We start from the raw sequence: 18,718 nt of genomic DNA, 5'->3' as shown, positions 1-18,718 counted from the left end.
TCAAAGTTATGTGAAGATTTAAAAGGTTATCAAAAGCTATTACTCAACTATTTTGTATAGACACATAAAGCACTTAACCCCACACACAGATATTTACAAAGAAAATTATAGGTGACGAAGAAGGTGAACAGGTGAAAAATCTTAACATTTGATAGGTAAAAAAGCAAAACAGAAAAAACCTTAGAGAGGCGGGATGAAGTCACAACATTTTTGTTTGACTGTAAATGAAAAAAAGACACACAACAAAGAAAAAAATTACAGGTTAAAGGCACAACACGAGCAACATCAGAAACCAACGCCCGAGGACAGCAGTATCACAGTTAATCCATTGAGACAGAGTGAGCAAAGTCATGCATGCAGAAGAGTTGTGTTGAATTGCAAGGAGAGGAAATGTGTAGCAGAAGTAGCAGTAGGCATGCAGTCTTACAGGCAGGAGCCCTAACCAGCCATTTAAAAACATTCTGTCTGGAAAACAAGATGCCACAATGGAGAGCAAATTATGAGAATGAGAACAAAAATTATACAGTGTCGTCGTCCCTTTGGAGCACAGTTTTTGCTGGTGACAAGCAATTGGTAAGAAACCGCATCGAAAGCTTCGCGACATGGAAACAGAATGATGTGATAGGAATGCTTTGTTTTGTGACAAAATGGTGGGCAAACTGAAAAAAAAAACAGTAACAAGCGGTCTGGCAAACAGGTTAATGGGTTGAAAAGTTAAATTTTTATAAACGTATCTGACAAATTAAAAGACTGTGGAGGTTATTGTGATTGTGGGCAGAAGCTGCTGTGATATTAGCTTAGCATAACACTCAAGACTTAGCCTAGCTAACAGGAAATATGTATTATGTCTAAAACTAAGCTTTTTGACAGTTTTACTGAGTTAGACAGAGTGTTTCCCCTCATCTGATTTACAGGTTAAACTAAACTACAATTACAACTGCTTATTTTTTTATTTAAATTTTGTTTGTTTCAACTAAGAAGCAACAAATGCCACATTAAGGTGGCCGTTGTTCATTTTGCCCCTTGGTCCATTTGTGCCCCCATTTTTTTGGAGTCATCAGACATACCAGATTTCATACCTACCAGGCGTCAGTTTCTTCCCACATTGAAAACTTAATTAACGATCTGGCGACAATTAAACGTCACTAGAAATTCTCAAAACCTCACTGATTATGTGATTTTAAAATCTGTCAAATCCACCCTGGGTGTTGGGAAAGGTTTGTAGTTGATTTAAAAACCGCTTTCCCTAAAACCTTTGAAAGAAATGGTAGCTAATAGAGGTGTGCCGATCGATCGGTCACCGATCATAATCGGCCGATTTTTGTGAAAAAGTGCATGATCGGTGATCGGCGATCATTGGCTCTTGTTGCCGATACCGATCACCTGCATCTCATTTCGCAGCCTGCCTGTGCAGCTGGTCTCCTCTTTCCTTCACACTGCGCAAACGCGCAGCAACAAATCCTAAGCGATGTGGAACTATAACGCACTGAGTGAATGGGGAAGTTTGCGTGTTGCGGCGGAAAATTGAAGCACGTCAAAATGCATCAACACAACGAAGCTAATACGACATAAAAACAATGCCATACTTGACGGAGTTTGGCTACATCGAGGCTCACTGCAGTAAAAAAGACATATGGAGGATCAGATAGCAGGTAAAGCAGCGCACAGCTACAAACACTCACCCGGATTAGCATGATGGTCAGAAAGCTAAACAAATAACCTGCAAAATTATTTAAGTCTTCGAGCTGCGGTGTAAGATGCTGGTTCTGCTCTCGCTGTTGAACCGCTGCTACGCGCTACAGGTAGCAATATTTGACAGACGTAGTGCCGCTTCTGCTCCACCTGGTAGTGACTCTCACACCGAACCTCTGTTTAAAGCTGCAGCATCTAACCTAAAAAATACATTTTACATACGTATTAAAACTTTCGCTGTCCTAACATGAGACAGATAATCTCTAAAAAAATAACCGATCTCCTCCCTGCTCTGCATAATTACTCCGCTCAGTCAGAAACAGCCACTCAGAACTAGCAGTAATCAGCTAGCCGCCATGCTATCAGGAAGTTTTCATTCAGTAACTCTGGATTGTTTATTGTAATGGATCCTGTTTTTGCCTTTGAATGTTAAGTTTTATACTTGAATTTTTTTGGCAATGTTGAGAGGTTTTATTTTGGCTCTTTGCATTATTTAGCCTCTTCAGAGCCTTCATATGTTATCAGTCTGTTAAAGATAGTATTACCGATAGCAGTACAATTTGCAGAAGGCCTGTTTTGTTTAGTTTTCTTCTTGGAAAGTTATTAAAACAAGTTTTTGTATAAATTAAGGTAAATTCATGGTTCCTTTTTCCACATAATGTAACCGGTAGTGTTTATCATTTAAAAAAATAAATAAATAATTATGTGATCGTATCGGTGATCGGTATCGGTGACCGGCCCTCATGGGTCATCGGTATCGGTATGGGCAGGAAAAAACCTGATCGGCACACCTCTAGTAGCTAGTTATTGGTCTGTGGCTTGAGAGAACCCAAAGAGTCATTTTGAAGTAAATAGTTTTGAAATAGTTTGTTTTAGAAAATAGAAGCTGAAGAAATGTCAGTACAGGGTACAAATTGGAGAAAGGGCAAATTGACCTACAGTCTCTAAAGGTTGAGTTTATATCTAATAAAATACGTTTTAGTAGAAATTTATGAGTCAGTCTGATTCAAAATAGTCACCACCACGTTAAGTACAAAGTAAATGACAGTGGAGTGCATATTAGAAAAGAAGAGACATAAATAGAAGAGAAACATGTTTTCAGTTTGCCCACTGATAATCGGCACAGAAATATGGTTCTGTGCCGCTGTTGTCCCTCCTGTTCTTACCCTCATGCCCTCAAACCGAGACAGGGCCCTCAGGGGCCGGAGGGCTCGCAGTGTCCTCAGAGTTTTGATGGCGCTGAGCTCAGAGTAGCCCAGAGCGTTTGCTACGAGGCTCACCAAGGACACCTGGGAGACGATAATGTCACAGACAAGCAGGGTGAGGGATCGAAGGGAGCTGTTCGCACACCACACCGGAGTAGAGATTTCAAGAATATGCGTTAGAGTTAAGAGAGTAACTACAATTTTTTTTTCCTAAGCATTTTTCTGAAATTAAGGAATAATAAAATCTTGTTGAGCATCAAGTTTTAACACAACACCAGATTTATTTTCATCCACATTAAGTCTAATATACTCACATCTACAATGAGGAAGTCAAGCCAGCACCATGCATTGGTGAAGTACTTAACGAAGCCGTACGCCACCCACTTCAGCAGCATCTCCAGGATGAAGATGTAAGTGAAGACCTTGTCTGCGTACTCCAGCACGGTTTTGATGGTCCGCCGCTGCTCAATGTAAACATCTTCGAAAGCCTGAAAGATTCAAACTCTGGGATGTAAGCTTTGATCTAAAACACACACCAAGTAACTGCCCAGAATAGAGAGTTTGACACTCACCAGCGCTCCGCTGCTGAGGAGGATCATAAAGATGATGAAGGACTCAAACCAGTTGTGCTCCACAATAATAAAGCAGGTTTTTCTGAGCGTCCACCAGCTCTTGAACCAGCCCACTTCCTCGCTGACCTGGCAGCACTGGAATCTGCTCACACAGCCTGCAGACAAGTAGTAGAAATTAGATGACAGGCACTTGAAAAGGTGCAAGTTGACCTAGCTGACCAAAGCTAAAAGTCCCCACATTTCATGTTATGCTTCCCTCACTCAACAGCAATCTGCTAAAGACAGTTGTACAAATCTTGAGCGACAGTGAAAAGCTACCTGCTATCCAAACACTCCTCCATGAACATGAAGAGGCTTCCCCTGAGATCTGCGTGTGTGCGTGTGTGTGTGTGTGTGTGTGTGTGTGCGTGCGTGTGCGTGTGTGTGTGTAAGGTGAGTGATCTTTTACATAGATTGCTGTATGAAGAAAACAGCTGTGAAATCAGTGCCAAAGCCTTTGGGATTCACCATGCTGTTTGTGGTTATGATACAACCATACAGCTAAATTGGAGGTAAACACTTTTTCACACCACTGTATGTCATGAGAAATCTTCACATGGGAGTGAGTGTTAACAGAGCTCTGTGACCTGGACGACTTCTATCCCCAAATAAATCCAAATCATCATATAAAAATAGTTTTATGTGTTTACTCTTTGTCTGATACAAAACTTACTTGATTAAGTGAAACATTCAAGTGTAGCAAATCAGCAAAAAAACTTTTTAAATAAAATAAAAACAGAAGAGATCTGGAAAGCAGCATTGCATTTTTGATATTTGTAACACAAAGCGAATTCACTGCAGGTGTTTTAGACAAAATGTCATCTTCCGTTCCGTCCCGGTGACTATTTCTTGCCTGTCTCGCTGAGCATTTGCGTTCACTGTCACTCAGCTACAACAGGCCACTGCTAAGCTAAAGCAGTTATAACAATTTCCTCTTTGACATAAAATGCGCTCACCTATTCCTTTCTAGAATCCCCCTCCTACCCCAACATCCTCACCTTCTGTAAAGCAGGCCTCTGGGTCCAACGACTCCTCTGGCTCCAGTTCCACAGATTCGGCCCCATCTCCTGGGGGTCGAATATCTACTGTGCTCCCTTCTGACGAGCTCAGGGGTTGGGGGTCTACGTCGAGCTTCTACATGGACGGAGCAGAAGGCGGTAGGACACAGTCACACGATGCTGCTTGGGAGCATTGAGGTTCATTGGTTTTAGGAGCCAACCGTCTGAGCTGCTAATCATGGTCATTCTCCGTTCATGTGCTCTCCACTGCGTACCTCTACTGAGAAGACTCTTATAGCTCACAGAGTTGGGCTCTTCTGAAACTAGCATTGTCATCGTCGCATGCAGCATCGATCAAATGTACCGACAGGCTTTGGTGTTAGCTGTGCCAGATGGCTTCGAATTAGATTATGCGCTTGAGGCAGAAGGTTGGGTTTACGGAAATGCACTGTGGGTACGTTTGATGTGACCTCGGTTCGAGGACGAGTGCATGCAGTATTCCAGTGCATCATCAGTCAAAGCCTGAAATAGTACCAAGCAGAACGTGGGGTCAAGTATTTTCATGTCCACTGGAAAAAGGGATCCCAAGTCTTATTTGCTACACCATTTCCAAAAGGTTTCTGTGGCTCACATGATGGAATGTTTTACCAAGTCTCTTTTATAAATCTGAAGCCACTCCAATGAGGAGACAGAACTCTTTCCTCAGTGACATGAAAACACATCATTTTCATTCCTTGAAAGCAGTGTAAAAAAGCTTCTTCTGTTTGAGTTGAAGTAGACGAATAACCACATTAGCTTACCAGCAAAAACCAGTACTGTGCACTGTTTGAAACACAGCATGTGCTGTGCAGTTGGTTTTGTGTTTCCTGTTTGGAAGACCTACCGAATTAGCACCGATGCATACCCAGAAAACACACAAGACCTAATAGAGGACTCAGGCACTCATTGGTGGTAGTAAAGGTAACACATAAAAGGACGACAGCAGCTCCTATTTCCAGGATTTTAAAATTATCTTAAAGTCTAAAATGCTTTAGTTATTAACTAATGTACAATCTAATATCATCTGCATATTGTGAGACTTTTTGGTGACATGAGGCCTCCTGTCTGTTTTCTCTGGGTGTTTTTTGGCCTCATGTCAGGGGTCTCTGAAGTTGGGGGTATTGGAACATGTCAACCTACACAGTGCAGCAGCCCTGATTGCCGTGGGACCCAGCTAATACGGCATGGGAATGATGGAAGCATGCTGCTCGCAAGTGCATTGTTTTTACGGAAAGGTATTTCCCTCCGACTCTCCGCTCCTCCTTTGGCACAGACAAATCTGTTTTAGTTGTTAGCCTCACAGTTTACAGCTTAAAACTGACAGATTATTTTTATTTTATTTTTAGGAAAGTTTACCTTTTTTAACATAAAGTGATCACAGCGAGACAAAAGTGGATAACACAAGCATCAAAGCCAAATGCTAATTAATTGTGTTTACATATTTTGTTTGGTTGTCTGTTTTTTTGGTTTGAGATTTTTCACGATACTCTCGTCTAAAGTGTTGTAACAATCAGCAACGTGTTATCTCTTTTGAAACTCTGCAAAAAGTTATTTTTTTAAATTCATGTTTATGAAAATTAACTTGAATCTTTCATCATTCCACTATCGTTCAGATTACACAGGTAAATACATACAGATTTTCAACGTGTGTGTGCATGGGGTTCTGAGCCAGACAAATGAATTTTGTCCAACCACAGCAAAATTCATTCCTCCATTCCTTCTCGTCTACTGCACATTCTCCTCCACCTCCTCCCTTCCTTCATTCTCAAGCTCAGAGTGTTGGATGCCAATCAAGTCCCAAAACCAAGTCAAAAACCAAGCAATGAAACCAAAAGCAAACATTATGCTTGATGAGTTTGTCTATCAATGGATATAAAAAAGGTGCTCATTCATTAAATGGTTTGGAACTGCAATACAGCCTGATGCCTTGAGGTTAATTATGAGGGGGGAAAGGGGATAAAAGGAAAAGAAAATGATCACAGCATTGGGTGTGCTGCTGAATGGGGCAGGGAGGGGTAATAAAGCAAAGACGGTGGGTGGTGGTGGTGGCTGGGGGTTGAGGGGACGGAGGGCAGACCAGGCAAAGAACGAAAATGGGCAATCCATTGAAGTTATGAGAAAAATATGTTTGTCTGTAAATGGCATAGGCAGTCCTCATGGTTAGTGCAATAAAGTGATCTTACAATTCTCTTCTCACTGAAAACCTTGAGAGCGTCTGTGAAACAGCTGGAATAACAAACGAGGGGGGGTTAAACAGAGTGAGTTACACACACCAACGCCAGCACATAAACTCATGATACTGGCGGTTCCATAAGGTCACAGTTAGAAGACTTAATCATCTCAGAGACACAAATAGAAACAAAATCTATTCACTGGTTACACTCAGTAAACACATGCTGGTGTCGCTAAACAAATATACATCTGCTAAAACATGAATATGTCCTTTTTTTCTTTGTTTGTTTTTAGCATACAACATGTAAAGAGCAGCTGTGATGTCAGACAAATGGTCCATATATGGAGCGTGTGGTGTCATGGCCAGAAATAGACTCCTGGCTTGTTTTGAATCACAGGGAACTGGCACCACACCCACAGTGACAGATTCCCGTCACCAGGGAACTCAAGTCCCGATGCTCTGTCAGCTTGACGACACTCAACGGCAAATCGTGCTTTTAGCTCTGACGCAAAGGGCAAGCAGTTGCAAAAAAGGTTAAGTGGAAAATGTGTCGTATCCTCCTGAAGTTTTATCTATAGTACAGCCACAAATTTCTATGTATCTTTGAGTTTTGTGGGATAGATCGACATAAAACAGCTCAGGATTGTGAAAACCATCTGAGTCATCTGATTTTACCTCAGGTGATCAGTTTCTGTTCACAATTATCTTTACTCTGTGATGGTCTGTCACATATGGGAAACAAGGAAATTTGTGGTCATGTCGAGAAAAATGTGAGAAAATTTATCTAAACACAAAAGCATAAATCACTGTAATGACACCGTAAGATAAGACTTAAATATGTGTTTACGAAGCTACTGGTAAAGCAGCCCTCTCCAAAACAGTGAGTCATGCAGCTTGATGATAAAACATAAACCTGTTGCTGTGGACAAAGACTAATTTGAGTCTCTTTTTGGCTGCCATGGCTCCCAGGATTCTAGGTTTGAGATAAGACTCCATTAGCACAGCGTGATGCATGTTCATGTGAGTCAGCACTTGTGTTATTTTCAAACTGCTTGACTGTCAGATAATTGTCTGAAAAGGCATTTCTATGCAAACCTTTATATGTCCACGCTCTCATTTGTATTGCGTGTCAAATAATGCAGACATCACGATTTAATCGAGCTTTAAGAAAGACGCCGACGTGATTTTTTAAAGCCAACGGAGAGGTCGGCCATGTGGTCAGCCATCTTACCTCTTTGCTGCCCTCCACGTCAGAAGAGTCGCTGCTGAAATCCTCCGTGTTCAGGTTTTCAAAGTCCGACTCGCCCACAGCGATGGGCACAGTCACCGTAAGGCTGGGGTTGTGGATAAAGGACATGTAGTCACATTCTTCCATTGGGTACTTGCTCGTGGTGTCCCCGCCTACCGCAACCACCAGTCCCCCTGGCTTCCCATTGCCCTCCATCATGTACACCCCACTGGGGTCTTTGGTGATCTCCAGTGGCGTGTGGTTGGAAATGCAGTTCCCTTTTCCGTTGCTTTGCAGGTCGTCCAGGGGTTTGCTCTCCTCGGCCAGGCCGGAGCCCTTGCCTCCGTCGAAACAGAGGCTCTGGAGGAACTGCCTCACTTTGGTTTTGACGTAGGAGATGCCCCGCTGGATGCGGCCAACAGCGATCTGGAGGTTGTTCATCTCACTGTCGTCGTCGGTGGCCGCCAAGTTGTCTGCGCTGAACGAGCTCAGGAGGAGGGCCAGGAAAAGGTTAAGGACCTGGAAAGAAAGTTATAGATGAAGAAAAATCTTTTTTTTTATTCCTTCATGTTGTCATAAACCTCTTCCATAGAAACCAGAGCCTTTAACACAGAAAACAGTTTGTACCACGAGGTTTCCGATCACCATGACCATCATGAAGACGATGATGCACATCGTCTGCCCCGCCACCTCCATGCAGTCCCACATGGTCTCGATCCACTCCCCGCACAGCACCCGGAACACGATGAGGAAGGAGTGGAAGAAGTCATGCATGTGCCAGCGCGGCAGCTCGCAGTCTTCCGAAATCTTGCACACGCACTCCTTGTAGCTCTTGCCGAATAGCTGCATGCCCACCACGGCAAAGATGAACACGATGATGGCCAGCACCAGCGTCAGGTTGCCCAGGGCGCCCACGGAGTTACCGATGATCTTGATCAGCATGTTCAGAGTGGGCCACGACTTGGCTAGCTTGAAGACCCTCAGCTGATTAGAGACACAAATTGCAGGTCATGTAAGGGAGGAATATCATTATTATTTAAACAATAACACATTATAATTAATCATTTTATTAGACAAGAAATAAAATATAAAGCAATTTTTCCTTTTAATCAACACCTGTACACATATTGTGCCCTCTATCAGTATTAGTAATCATAGTAAAAAAAAGTTAATAAATTTGGTGCCACGCTTACTTGAAAATAGTTCTAGGAACTATAAAAACAGAAGAGTCTGAGTTTTCCTTTTGTTTTGTGAAAGCTACTGATTGGTTGATAATCTCACACCAGAACCAAGGACATTTTGAAAAGGCAACATTACAGAAAGCACGACACCTATCAAACACTTCAAGTTTAATAAAAAAAAAATAGAAGAAATGATTCACAAACAGGTTTTAAAACGAACCACATCACCTGTATTTTTTTTAAGGTAGGGTAAGTTGGTCTTATTTTAAACTCTCCTCAGCTGTTTTTAAACTATTTTTAGTATCCATTTAAAACAATTGCCATATGACTCATTTGACCTAAAATGCTGATAATTACACAAAGCTACTGGTCACATGATACCATACTTGTTTTAAACTTAAAACAGTCCTGTTGTGACTGTGTTCTCCAGTTAAACATGGGATGTTTTAATAGGTGACTGTTCTAACAACTACTTGTTCTCTTCTCTCATACAGTGTCTGCTTTTGTGATTACTAGTCACTATGTAGCATGTGTGGTGCCATTGTTTTTCAGGTTGGTTAGTATTTTTCTCAAATCTAGTCTAATCTTTCTGTCCAGCCTGCTGTTTTTGGATAAGATTATAAAGATTTAAATAAATGACGAATCTCACCAATCTGAAGGATCTGAGCACAGACAGGCCCTCTACATTAGCCAAGCCAAGCTCCATGAGACTGAGACTGACAATGATGCCATCAAAGATGTTCCAGCCCTCCTGAAAGTAATAGTAGGGATCCAGAGCGATGATCTTGAAGCACATTTCTGCCGTGAAGATCCCTGTAAACACCTGAAATGAACAGAAAGAGAAAAGCTGAACCCAAATCTGCATTAAGAAAGGAAGGCAAAAAGATTAATAAAATTCTTTACGACTGTAAGTGTAGCAAACTCTCACCAGGTTTCCGATTGAAAGGAGGTTATCAAACTCTGTGGTCATGGGGTAATGCTCCATGGCCATGAAAAGAGTGTTGAGGACAATGCAGACGGTGATCGCTAGATCCACGAAGGGATCCATGACCACCATGCTGACGAACTCTTTGATTTTCAGCCATGCCGGACAACAGTCCCAAATCAGGCAGGTGTTGGCGAATCTATACCAGCAGGGCGGGCACTTCTGTCTCGACTCCTCCAGCTCTGGAAAACAAGGAGCGTTCTTTGAAAAATCAATCAACAAAAAGTGAAAAACGTAAGCTTGAAACGAGAAGCGCAGAAGGACGCTGACCTTCCATGGTGTTGGTGAGGATACTGGCCACGCTCATGGCTCTCTGGCGCCCCCCTGGTTCATCTAAATAGTCCATGGAAGGCTGGAGGAATCCTGATCGGCGCTTCTTTATCTCAGTATCTGTTGTTGTTCCCTAATAAATAAATAAGAAAATCTCACTCAGCCCAAAACTGGTTTAGCTGTTGGAAATTTCGTAGAAAAAAGTTGCAGTAAACCAATTCGAACAAACCAAATACTAAAGAGGGAAATGTTCAAATAATAACCCATAAAACAATAAAGTCACCTCAGGCAGCAGGAGACCTGCAGGGGAGGTTGTTACAGATGTCCCACCGACCAGCGACACCACACCGTTGCAGTCTACGGAGCAGTGCATCTTTCCGTTGGCGGGCAGCACGATCCGTGGCGCCCCCAAGCTGGTCTGGCTGACGGCGCTGCAGCGCCGCTCCAGGCGCCGCGGCAGGAACAAGGACCCTCGGCGACTGTCGTTCTCCTCGAAGGTGCTGTGCTCGTCGTCAGCGAAGTCGTTCTCAGAGCCCATGTCTCGGGCTCGGCCGCGGAAGCTAAACAGGCTGGTGCGGCTGTTCCTCCGCGGCGAAAAGAGGGAACCGCGGACGCTGAGGAGAGACTAAAGAGACACAGGAAGCGTGGAGTTACTGGGACTTGTAAAAATCTTTCACGTCAGAATACAATCATTAATATTTGCATCCTTGCCCCTCAAATAGTATGTTTTTAATATTTCCTGTTAGCCACTTTAACTTCAGGATGACAGGGATTTTTCTAGGCTTTTAAACCAATAATTGCTGTAGAATTTTATCCTTTTTTTTTTTTTACTTGAATGAACATTTTGTCACGTCAAATGTTTTTAACTCAACTCATCCTATTCATGAAACTTTAAAGTAATAATATGTGTCAAAATCAGAAACTGAGGACTTTGCTGTTTGCGAGTCTCAAACCAGCCATTAACTGGAAAAAAAATTAGGATGTGTGACAGACTGAGAGACTCGTCTTAATGATTAGCAATAGCTTCTGCAATTTTTTATGTGCATGTGAAAGAAAGATTTTGCTGAAATATTTGATGATCTGTTGCACTACATGTCAAAGGAGGTGACACCAGATTATCTTTCAGGGAATCAGAGGAATCTGATTCAGAGGAAGAGGTGGGTGAAAACAAAAGCACGCCACACTTTTCAGATTTGTTTTTGTAAATACTTGGAAAAACACATACCACTTTCTCTTCACTTCACAATTCTATTGTTTACTGATCTATAACACAAAATCCCCCAAAAATCAATCAAAAGTTTGTGGTTGTAATATGGAAATGTTCAAGGAGTGTGAATACTTTTGCTGGGTTTTGTCTTTTCACTTGTCAAGTTTCATTAACTTAGCTTTTAAATCCATGATTCGTATGGATCTGCCATGTAAAGTTCGAACCCACCTGGTTGGGTGAGGAGCATCTTTTCTCATAGGAGAGGCGGTTGGCATCGATGGAGAAGCGGAAGCTGGACCTCTTGATGCTGTCCTCGGACATGGACTTGTGGAACTTGTCACACACGCCCCTCTCCTCCTCCTCCTCGCGCTGCTTCCTCTTCTTCCGCCTGTTGCGTCGCTCCTTGGCGCTCTTCGAGCTCAGCTTGGACGTCCCCGAGGAGGACTCGGAGGTGGGACCCCCTCTCCCGCTGTACTCGCCGCTCTCGGTGGCTGCTGCCGCGGCAACCTGCCAGCCAATCAGAGCACAGAGACAGTTGTCATGGAGACCCGGCGCCTGTCTCGGGAGTGGAGAAGAGAGCCTGGCATGGAGAGCCGAATCAGCCTCAGATGCCTTTCTATAAATGGATGTCTGAATGTTTTCACCCGAACCAAAACATTGGGTGCAGATGGAGGGGTACGACGGTTCCTCTTTGCTTCCGAAAAACAAGAGAGACAAAAATCTATGGATCTAGACAGCATCGAACAAAGCGCCACACATATTTTCCTTTTGATTTACTACAATGTGAAAAGAGCCTCAACAAAATGCCAGAAGCTGCTCCCACATAAAACTGAAGCTGGAACCTTTCAGCTGCTGTAAAAGTGAACGCACCTGCCAAATATATCACACACTCCTTCAAGTATTTTAGCATTCACTCCAAGAAATCCTTTTATTTCTGTTGTTCAAAACATAATGCAAACAAAGTAAAGGAACGAGGATTTAAATGTCTGTCGCCAGTGTGTGTGTTACAGATAATAACACACAACTGAATTAAAGAATGTGTGTCATCTGATGTTTTCAATACGTGCTAAACTAGGAAGTCAAATAAGCAGAGACATGTTTAAAATGGATTTTCCCAAAATGGAAAAGCAGCAGCTTTTCCATTTTGGCTCCATCTTTGTATTACAAATAAAGACATTTTGGAGTATGTTGTGGAGTATGTTTCACAATCTGGTAAACATCAGACAATAAAACCCCCGGGGTCTCCAAGGCAACTCTGCCTCACGGTGAAAGAATCAGTTAGGGCATTTGCATCTGCTGAATACTAAACAAATAAATCAGAGCACTCGATAGGTTTTGCATACGTTCCGGTTTTCAAACCAACAAAAACAAATGTCTGCCTTGATGTAAAGTTGAATATGTGGGGGGGGGGAGAAGCTTCCTACCTGCGCCTCCTCCTGCTGCCTTTTCAGCTGCTCCAGCATGGCTTGGAACTCCTCCTCCTTCTGCTGAGCCTCCTCGATGGTGGCCTGGTTCTGTTCGTCGTAAGCCATGGCTACCACAGCCAGGATCAGGTTAATGAGGTAAAAGGAGCCCAGGAAGATCACCAGCACAAAGAAGATCATGTAGGGTTTCCCTGCAGCACGCAAAGTCTGATTCCACCAAAGCAAAGCAGAAAAACTAAGTTGGCTTTTTTTCTTCTTTTACGTTTCTCTACACTATTTTAGTAGAAGAGAACGTGGAGAATGTAAGCGTTGATGAGAAAATGTGCTTTCCGACAGACCTGTTGGTAGAGGTTTTCCCAGAAGTCCTGCGTCATGAGTCGGAAAAGGGAGAGGAAGGCCCAGCTGAAGGTGTCGAAGCTCGTGTAGCCGTAGTCTGGATTACGGCCCGTTTTCAGACACATAAAGCCCTCTGGACAGAGTCTTCAAGACACAAAACGGAGATATAAGTGACTTAATTTGAAGCAAATGCCAACCAGATTTACAGGAAACCCAAGCAACTCCGACCAAATAAAAGATTTGACATCCTTGGTCGCATTACAGCCAGTGGCAGTTTTTGGTCTTGGCAGTTGCCCAGAGTGTCATTCGAAGAGGGTCAGCTCAGACAAGCACCTAATGTTTAAACAGAGCCGGCCCAAGGCATCTGTGAGGTAAGCAGCTTCTTATGCCCCCCACACCACTAGGGGGCCCCCAAGAGCACAAAGCTAGCATGATCATTTTTTATAACATTGAGCAATACAGCTGTTAATTGGGGAAATATGATATTAAACTTCTTAACTTGTTTAATGTAAAGTCAAGTTTTATTTTTTAAATGATGTTTCTTTCAAATAGTTAAAATAACATGGCACACTTTAAATTCCACTCTACATTCCAAAATCAAAATTATTAATTTTTTGCTTGCTAAATCAATAGCCATGATGACATCAGCATGATGTAGGCTAATTATAAATGGCTGTATGTTACATACATATTAGAAGAGTAGCTTATGAACAATTAAGCATCTGGTGGAGACATGTTGGTATAGGGGGGACCAAATAAATATATGCTTAGGACCCTAAAAATGCTTAGGCCAGCCCTGTGTAAAAAATATAACACCTGTGCCCTGAACAAGTTATCTTTTTTTTTTTTTGAATGACCAACTGTAACTTGCAGTACTTCTTTCTTCTATGAAGCTAGCAGCAAAACCATGTTTAAATCTTGAAAACAAAAGCTAGAGTCTTTCTATGTATGAACAAACAAACCCAGTACATCCCGAGGAGTCAATATAAGCCAGTAGTTTGGAAGCTCGCTGCACTTTCTGGAATCGACTCTAACTGGGTCTGCTCCGCTTTGCTGTGCGTCTAATTGGCCACATAAATAAAACATGTCCAGTCTTACCCGGCACCGCTGCCGTTTCCACAGAGCAGAGCATCCCTACGGCCAGGGAGGTGATAGTAATTACCTGCAGAGGAGGGAAGACAGAGGGACAACAGTCTGAGCCGCATCATACAGGATATTAAACAGACAGAGCAGGACGGGCATCCTGTGGCTTTTGTGAGCAAAGATTAATACACAGCTATGCAGAAATATTATGACTACTTCAAGCGTGTTCACATGTTGTAATGTTTTGAAGTATTTTATTGTATTTCAGTTGATAGATCAACACAAACAGCTGCATAAGGCTGAAGCAGAAGAAATTAGACAGTAAAATATTGCAAATAAAAATCTGAAATGTGCCTTTTTTGTTCAGCCAATATCAGATCAATTACAGATGCTTCTTTTGGGCTGTCTCCACCAATTTTTTGACATCTAGAAACATTTTTCATGTTCATATTGAAGAAAAGCATCCCCACAGCATGATTCTGCCACCACTATCTTTCAGTGTCTGGAGAATGAATTATCCCTGAGCTGTTTGTTTCTTGGTCTTTCTGATTTAATTTGTTTTCTAAAAAGCCTCTGAGGTGGATGTATACTGACACACAGAAATGGACTCTACTTATGAAATAATTGATTACTCAAGACAATTTGGTTGCAGTGGGTTTAATGTAAGTTTTCTGAATAAAGAGGGCAGAAAACAAATGAATGCCACATTTGTTAAATCGTTCCTTGTGAAACAATTTGAAAAAGATGTTGCATTCTCTCACCTTCCTAAGATAAATGGTGTAAGTCATCTTTTGCCAAAAGTTTTTTTTTTTCAAAATCATTTTGGCAAAAAATGACTTGGAATATTATTTTAGCAAGGCAATGTTTTCCTTCCACTTCACCATCACGGACAATTTTGTATCAGTCTGCTACTTAAAATCATTACATGAAATTTGTGGAAGTAATATCGAGAAAATGGGAATAAGCTCAACAGATGTAAATAATTTTACATACAGATCCACTTTTTCTATCCATCTAGATTGGATTTTTTTTTAGGATTTTCTTGTATCTCTGACTGTAAATTAAAATCTCGTGCCCGTTCCAGGGGCTGAGCTACGCCTCTGTCGCCTTGTTTGTCTGCGACTCTGCCTCGGTTTGTCATGTAGCTGGTGCGTGTCTCCTTGGTGTCCTGCTGGCGGTCAATGACTCACTCTCCTGCAGCACTTTAGGCTGCTCATGCCACACAGATGGGCTACGGGAGAATGACGGTTGCTGGTGAGGGGGCGAAGAGCGGAGGGGTGCGGGGGTGGAGGGAGGCTCTCATTGTTGGGACGATTATCCGCCGTGCGACACACAGATCGCTGCAGTCCAACCTAAGCTAACCCCGCTGCGTGTCAGCTTACTCTCATCACTGATGAACTCGGTCCAGTTCAGCGTGGTGTTGAACAGGCCCATGTCGTTGCCCGTGACGCTGGCGTTGCTGCTGTTGCTGCTGCTGGCGTTGCTGAAGTTTGGCACGCGCACACACTTCTGCCTCAGGTTGCCCATGAAGAGCTGCAGGCCAATCAGAGCGAAGACGCTGAGGCAGAACACAGTGAGGATCATCACGTCCGACAGCTTCTTCACCGACTGGATCAGAGCGCCAACGATGGTCTTCAGGCCTAAACCGGGAGGTGGGGCAAAGTTAATGAATCGCAGTTTGACCAGAGAAGACACGGTTATTAAGAAATTACAGTAGCAGGAAGTGAAAGTTCCTGTATGAATTATTTGCTGTCAACCAGGAATCAGGGTGACAAAGGTTTTGGGGTTTTTATTGTTTTGTTTTTTTTGCTCAGTTTTGTTTCTTAAAACATATAAAAGATTCCAATAAAATCCACTGATGAATATAAAAAAATAAGGCGAGGTGTGAATACTTTTGCACTCCAGCATTGATTCATTTTCCTTCTGATAACTTCCTGTTGCCACGGCTACTATTGTTGCAAATCTTTTCTATTGGTTTCTTAACATAGAAAACAAATGTGCAGGTTCTGGTTCTGTGTGCTTTGTAGTGCAGCAAAACCAAAACCAAGAGAATTTAAAGTCGGACTGAAGCAAACGTAAATGTTCATATGATGAAATGTCCAACTACCTTCCTATAAAGGCTGGCAATTGCACTGCAATTGATTTTACAGGGTTTTTAAAGGGTGGAGAAAGAGTTCAAGTTAAAGTCCTAAATAGGCCTAACAACATGTAACCCATGAGCTAGTGGGCTAACTTCTCTGGCTTCAGGTCGGCTGTGTAACAGAATTTAAAGAACGTATTTGCAACGTTAAACGTGATATGGGCCAGATTTTTGTTTTTGAGTTTTGTGGATGTTCACAGGTATCGACTGTCGCAGAAATTCAGCTCTGTATACAACGTCCTTTTGTCCAGAACACTCACCATCCCTCCTCTTTATATATCCAAACCATCTGGATGCATCCTCCTCTGCTTTACTCAAACTCCAAATGTTTGTTTTAACAGCTATTTAGTAGATATTTGGTGACAGTCCTCTTTAAGTAAAGAGCTAATGGTGTGTTACAGTGCCATTCATAAGGTTATACACACTCATCAAACATGAGTATCATTGATTTGGAGTCGTACATGATGCACTTGAGTTGCCTTTTTTTTCCCCACATAATTCAATGATGATGAATTTTGAAATCTGGATTTAGATGTATGACTTCTTAAACAAGTAATGAGGGTGTATGTATCTATGTATTTATTCATGTGTATTTCTAACCATTTAGATCAGAGATCATTTGTATAGAATTTAAAATCATTTCATTTATCTCAAAGAGAAAAAAAAGGCTGAAATGCATCATAAGACAAAACCTATCATGACACCCAATTAATGTATGAGTATGTAAACTTCTGAACCTAGCTATGTGTGTTGTGTACCATTTTGTACCACTCACTGTGCATTTTTACTATAAAAACACACAACATTGAACAAGACATGCACAGGAAAACAAGGTAAGGGAGGAACCCTGCACACAGACACACACACACGCACACACACAAAAGAGCTTGCCACAAGAAAATCGGCTTTTGCAATGTCTCATGCAAAAAAGGAAAGAAAGAAATAGTGCACAAACTCTACTTGGAAGGCTCCCAAGGCAAGAATAGATTTCAACCAAAAAGAATTCTGCCTTAAAGGATGTGTCTTAAAAGCCGAGAATCCTGTCAATCTGTGCAGATTGGAGCCAGATTCCAGCTTTTACTGGCCTTGGGACGAAGGCAGCATGAGGGACGGCGACAAGCGTCGTCAGGCTTAGCTACAGTGAGATGAGCTGAGAGGAGGGGGCAGGGGGGCGGGCGCATGGGTTTGGATGTTAGCGAAATGTCAGTTAGCCATTAGCGTTGTATGTTAACCTTATTTCAGCCTTGATGGCTCTCTCACCTGGGATGACTGAAATTGTTTTCAGGGCTCGCAGAACCCTGAAGGTTCGCAGTGCTGAGACATTGCCCAGGTCCACAAACTCTGTGACATATCTGTAAGGGAATGCAGTGGAGGGGAAAGAGGGTAGGTGGGAGGAGGGGGGGAAGGGGTTTTGGAAGGGGGTGGGTGGGGGAAGGTGTGGGACACACACCCCACATACGTACACGCATACACAAATCAGACATCCACACACAAGGCGTTACGAGACGACAAGGAGGGCCACAGGGAAAGGAGGAGGAGGGTCGGGGGGAGGAGGAGGGGGACGGCAAACGGTCACACACAGAGGACAAATGGCAGGAGTTGCTGGCAGCAGGCGCTGGCGCCCTTACCTGGGATTACTGAGATAGTTTTCAAAGCTCGCAAAACTCTGAATGTGCGCAGAGCTGAAACATTGCCTAGGTTTACAAACTCTGTTATATACCTGCAGGATCAAATGCACAGTTACTGCAAAGCAATGCACAGGCAAACCTACTGCTCAAGTCATAACACATGAGAGAAACAGTCCAGGTTCGGAAAATGTGGGATAATAAATGGGAGTCTGGAGCACGACGCTAGAGATGCACCGAGGAAACAAACTTGCGAAACTCAAAAGTCACAACACCACGATATCCTTCAGAGTTCTTCTTAATGAGGGAAAAAGACTGCTCCTCTTCCTGACATTAGTCATTAAATATCTTAAAAAGTTCTCAAAGGAATAAGCACAAGCTGCGTTTCCATTACAAATGTGCACAAAATTTGTTGAAAAAAATTTTTTTTGCAATTGTGGCGTTTCCATTAAATAAGAAACTCAATTAAAATCACGTGAATAAGTTTGTTCATGTGATAAGTCACTGAAAAACATCGTCGC

General features: G+C 42.6%; 1 protein-coding gene across 7 annotated transcripts in view; it reads right to left on the bottom strand.

Moving 5' to 3' along the window:
• The window catches only part of LOC103474271 (sodium channel protein type 2 subunit alpha-like), a 37,345-nt gene that overhangs the window by 7,408 nt on the left and 11,219 nt on the right, over nt 1-18,718 (bottom strand). For 3 of the 7 annotated variants that reach the window (XM_081615697.1, XM_081615708.1, XM_081615705.1), the window contains exons 6-22: nt 18,201-18,292; nt 15,815-16,072; nt 14,448-14,511; nt 13,352-13,493; nt 13,014-13,220; nt 11,818-12,096; nt 10,666-11,007; nt 10,383-10,515; nt 10,056-10,294; nt 9,777-9,950; nt 8,574-8,930; nt 7,950-8,465; nt 4,507-4,642; nt 3,470-3,624; nt 3,212-3,385; nt 2,859-2,981; nt 180-218 (exon numbers count right to left, since the gene is read on the bottom strand). In XM_081615697.1, coding sequence (XP_081471823.1) covers nt 180-218; nt 2,859-2,981; nt 3,212-3,385; nt 3,470-3,624; nt 4,507-4,642; nt 7,950-8,465; nt 8,574-8,930; nt 9,777-9,950; nt 10,056-10,294; nt 10,383-10,515; nt 10,666-11,007; nt 11,818-12,096; nt 13,014-13,220; nt 13,352-13,493; nt 14,448-14,511; nt 15,815-16,072; nt 18,201-18,292 — 3,430 coding nt within the window. Of the gene's footprint in view, nt 1-179; nt 219-2,858; nt 2,982-3,211; nt 3,386-3,469; nt 3,625-4,506; nt 4,643-7,949; nt 8,466-8,573; nt 8,931-9,776; nt 9,951-10,055; nt 10,295-10,382; nt 10,516-10,665; nt 11,008-11,817; nt 12,097-13,013; nt 13,221-13,351; nt 13,494-14,447; nt 14,512-15,814; nt 16,073-17,832; nt 17,925-18,200; nt 18,293-18,718 lie in introns of all 7 variants that reach the window. The other 4 variants (XM_081615703.1, XM_081615716.1, XM_081615724.1 and 1 more) reach the window with 4 other exon arrangements.

Source organism: Poecilia reticulata, chromosome 2 (assembly GCF_904066995.2).
Source record: "Poecilia reticulata chromosome 2, P_reticulata-male-v2, whole genome shotgun sequence".
Taxonomy (NCBI): domain Eukaryota; kingdom Metazoa; phylum Chordata; class Actinopteri; order Cyprinodontiformes; family Poeciliidae; genus Poecilia; species Poecilia reticulata.
The sequence above is the reverse complement of the archived record's forward strand: the minus strand, read 5'-3'. Positions and strand labels throughout refer to the sequence as shown.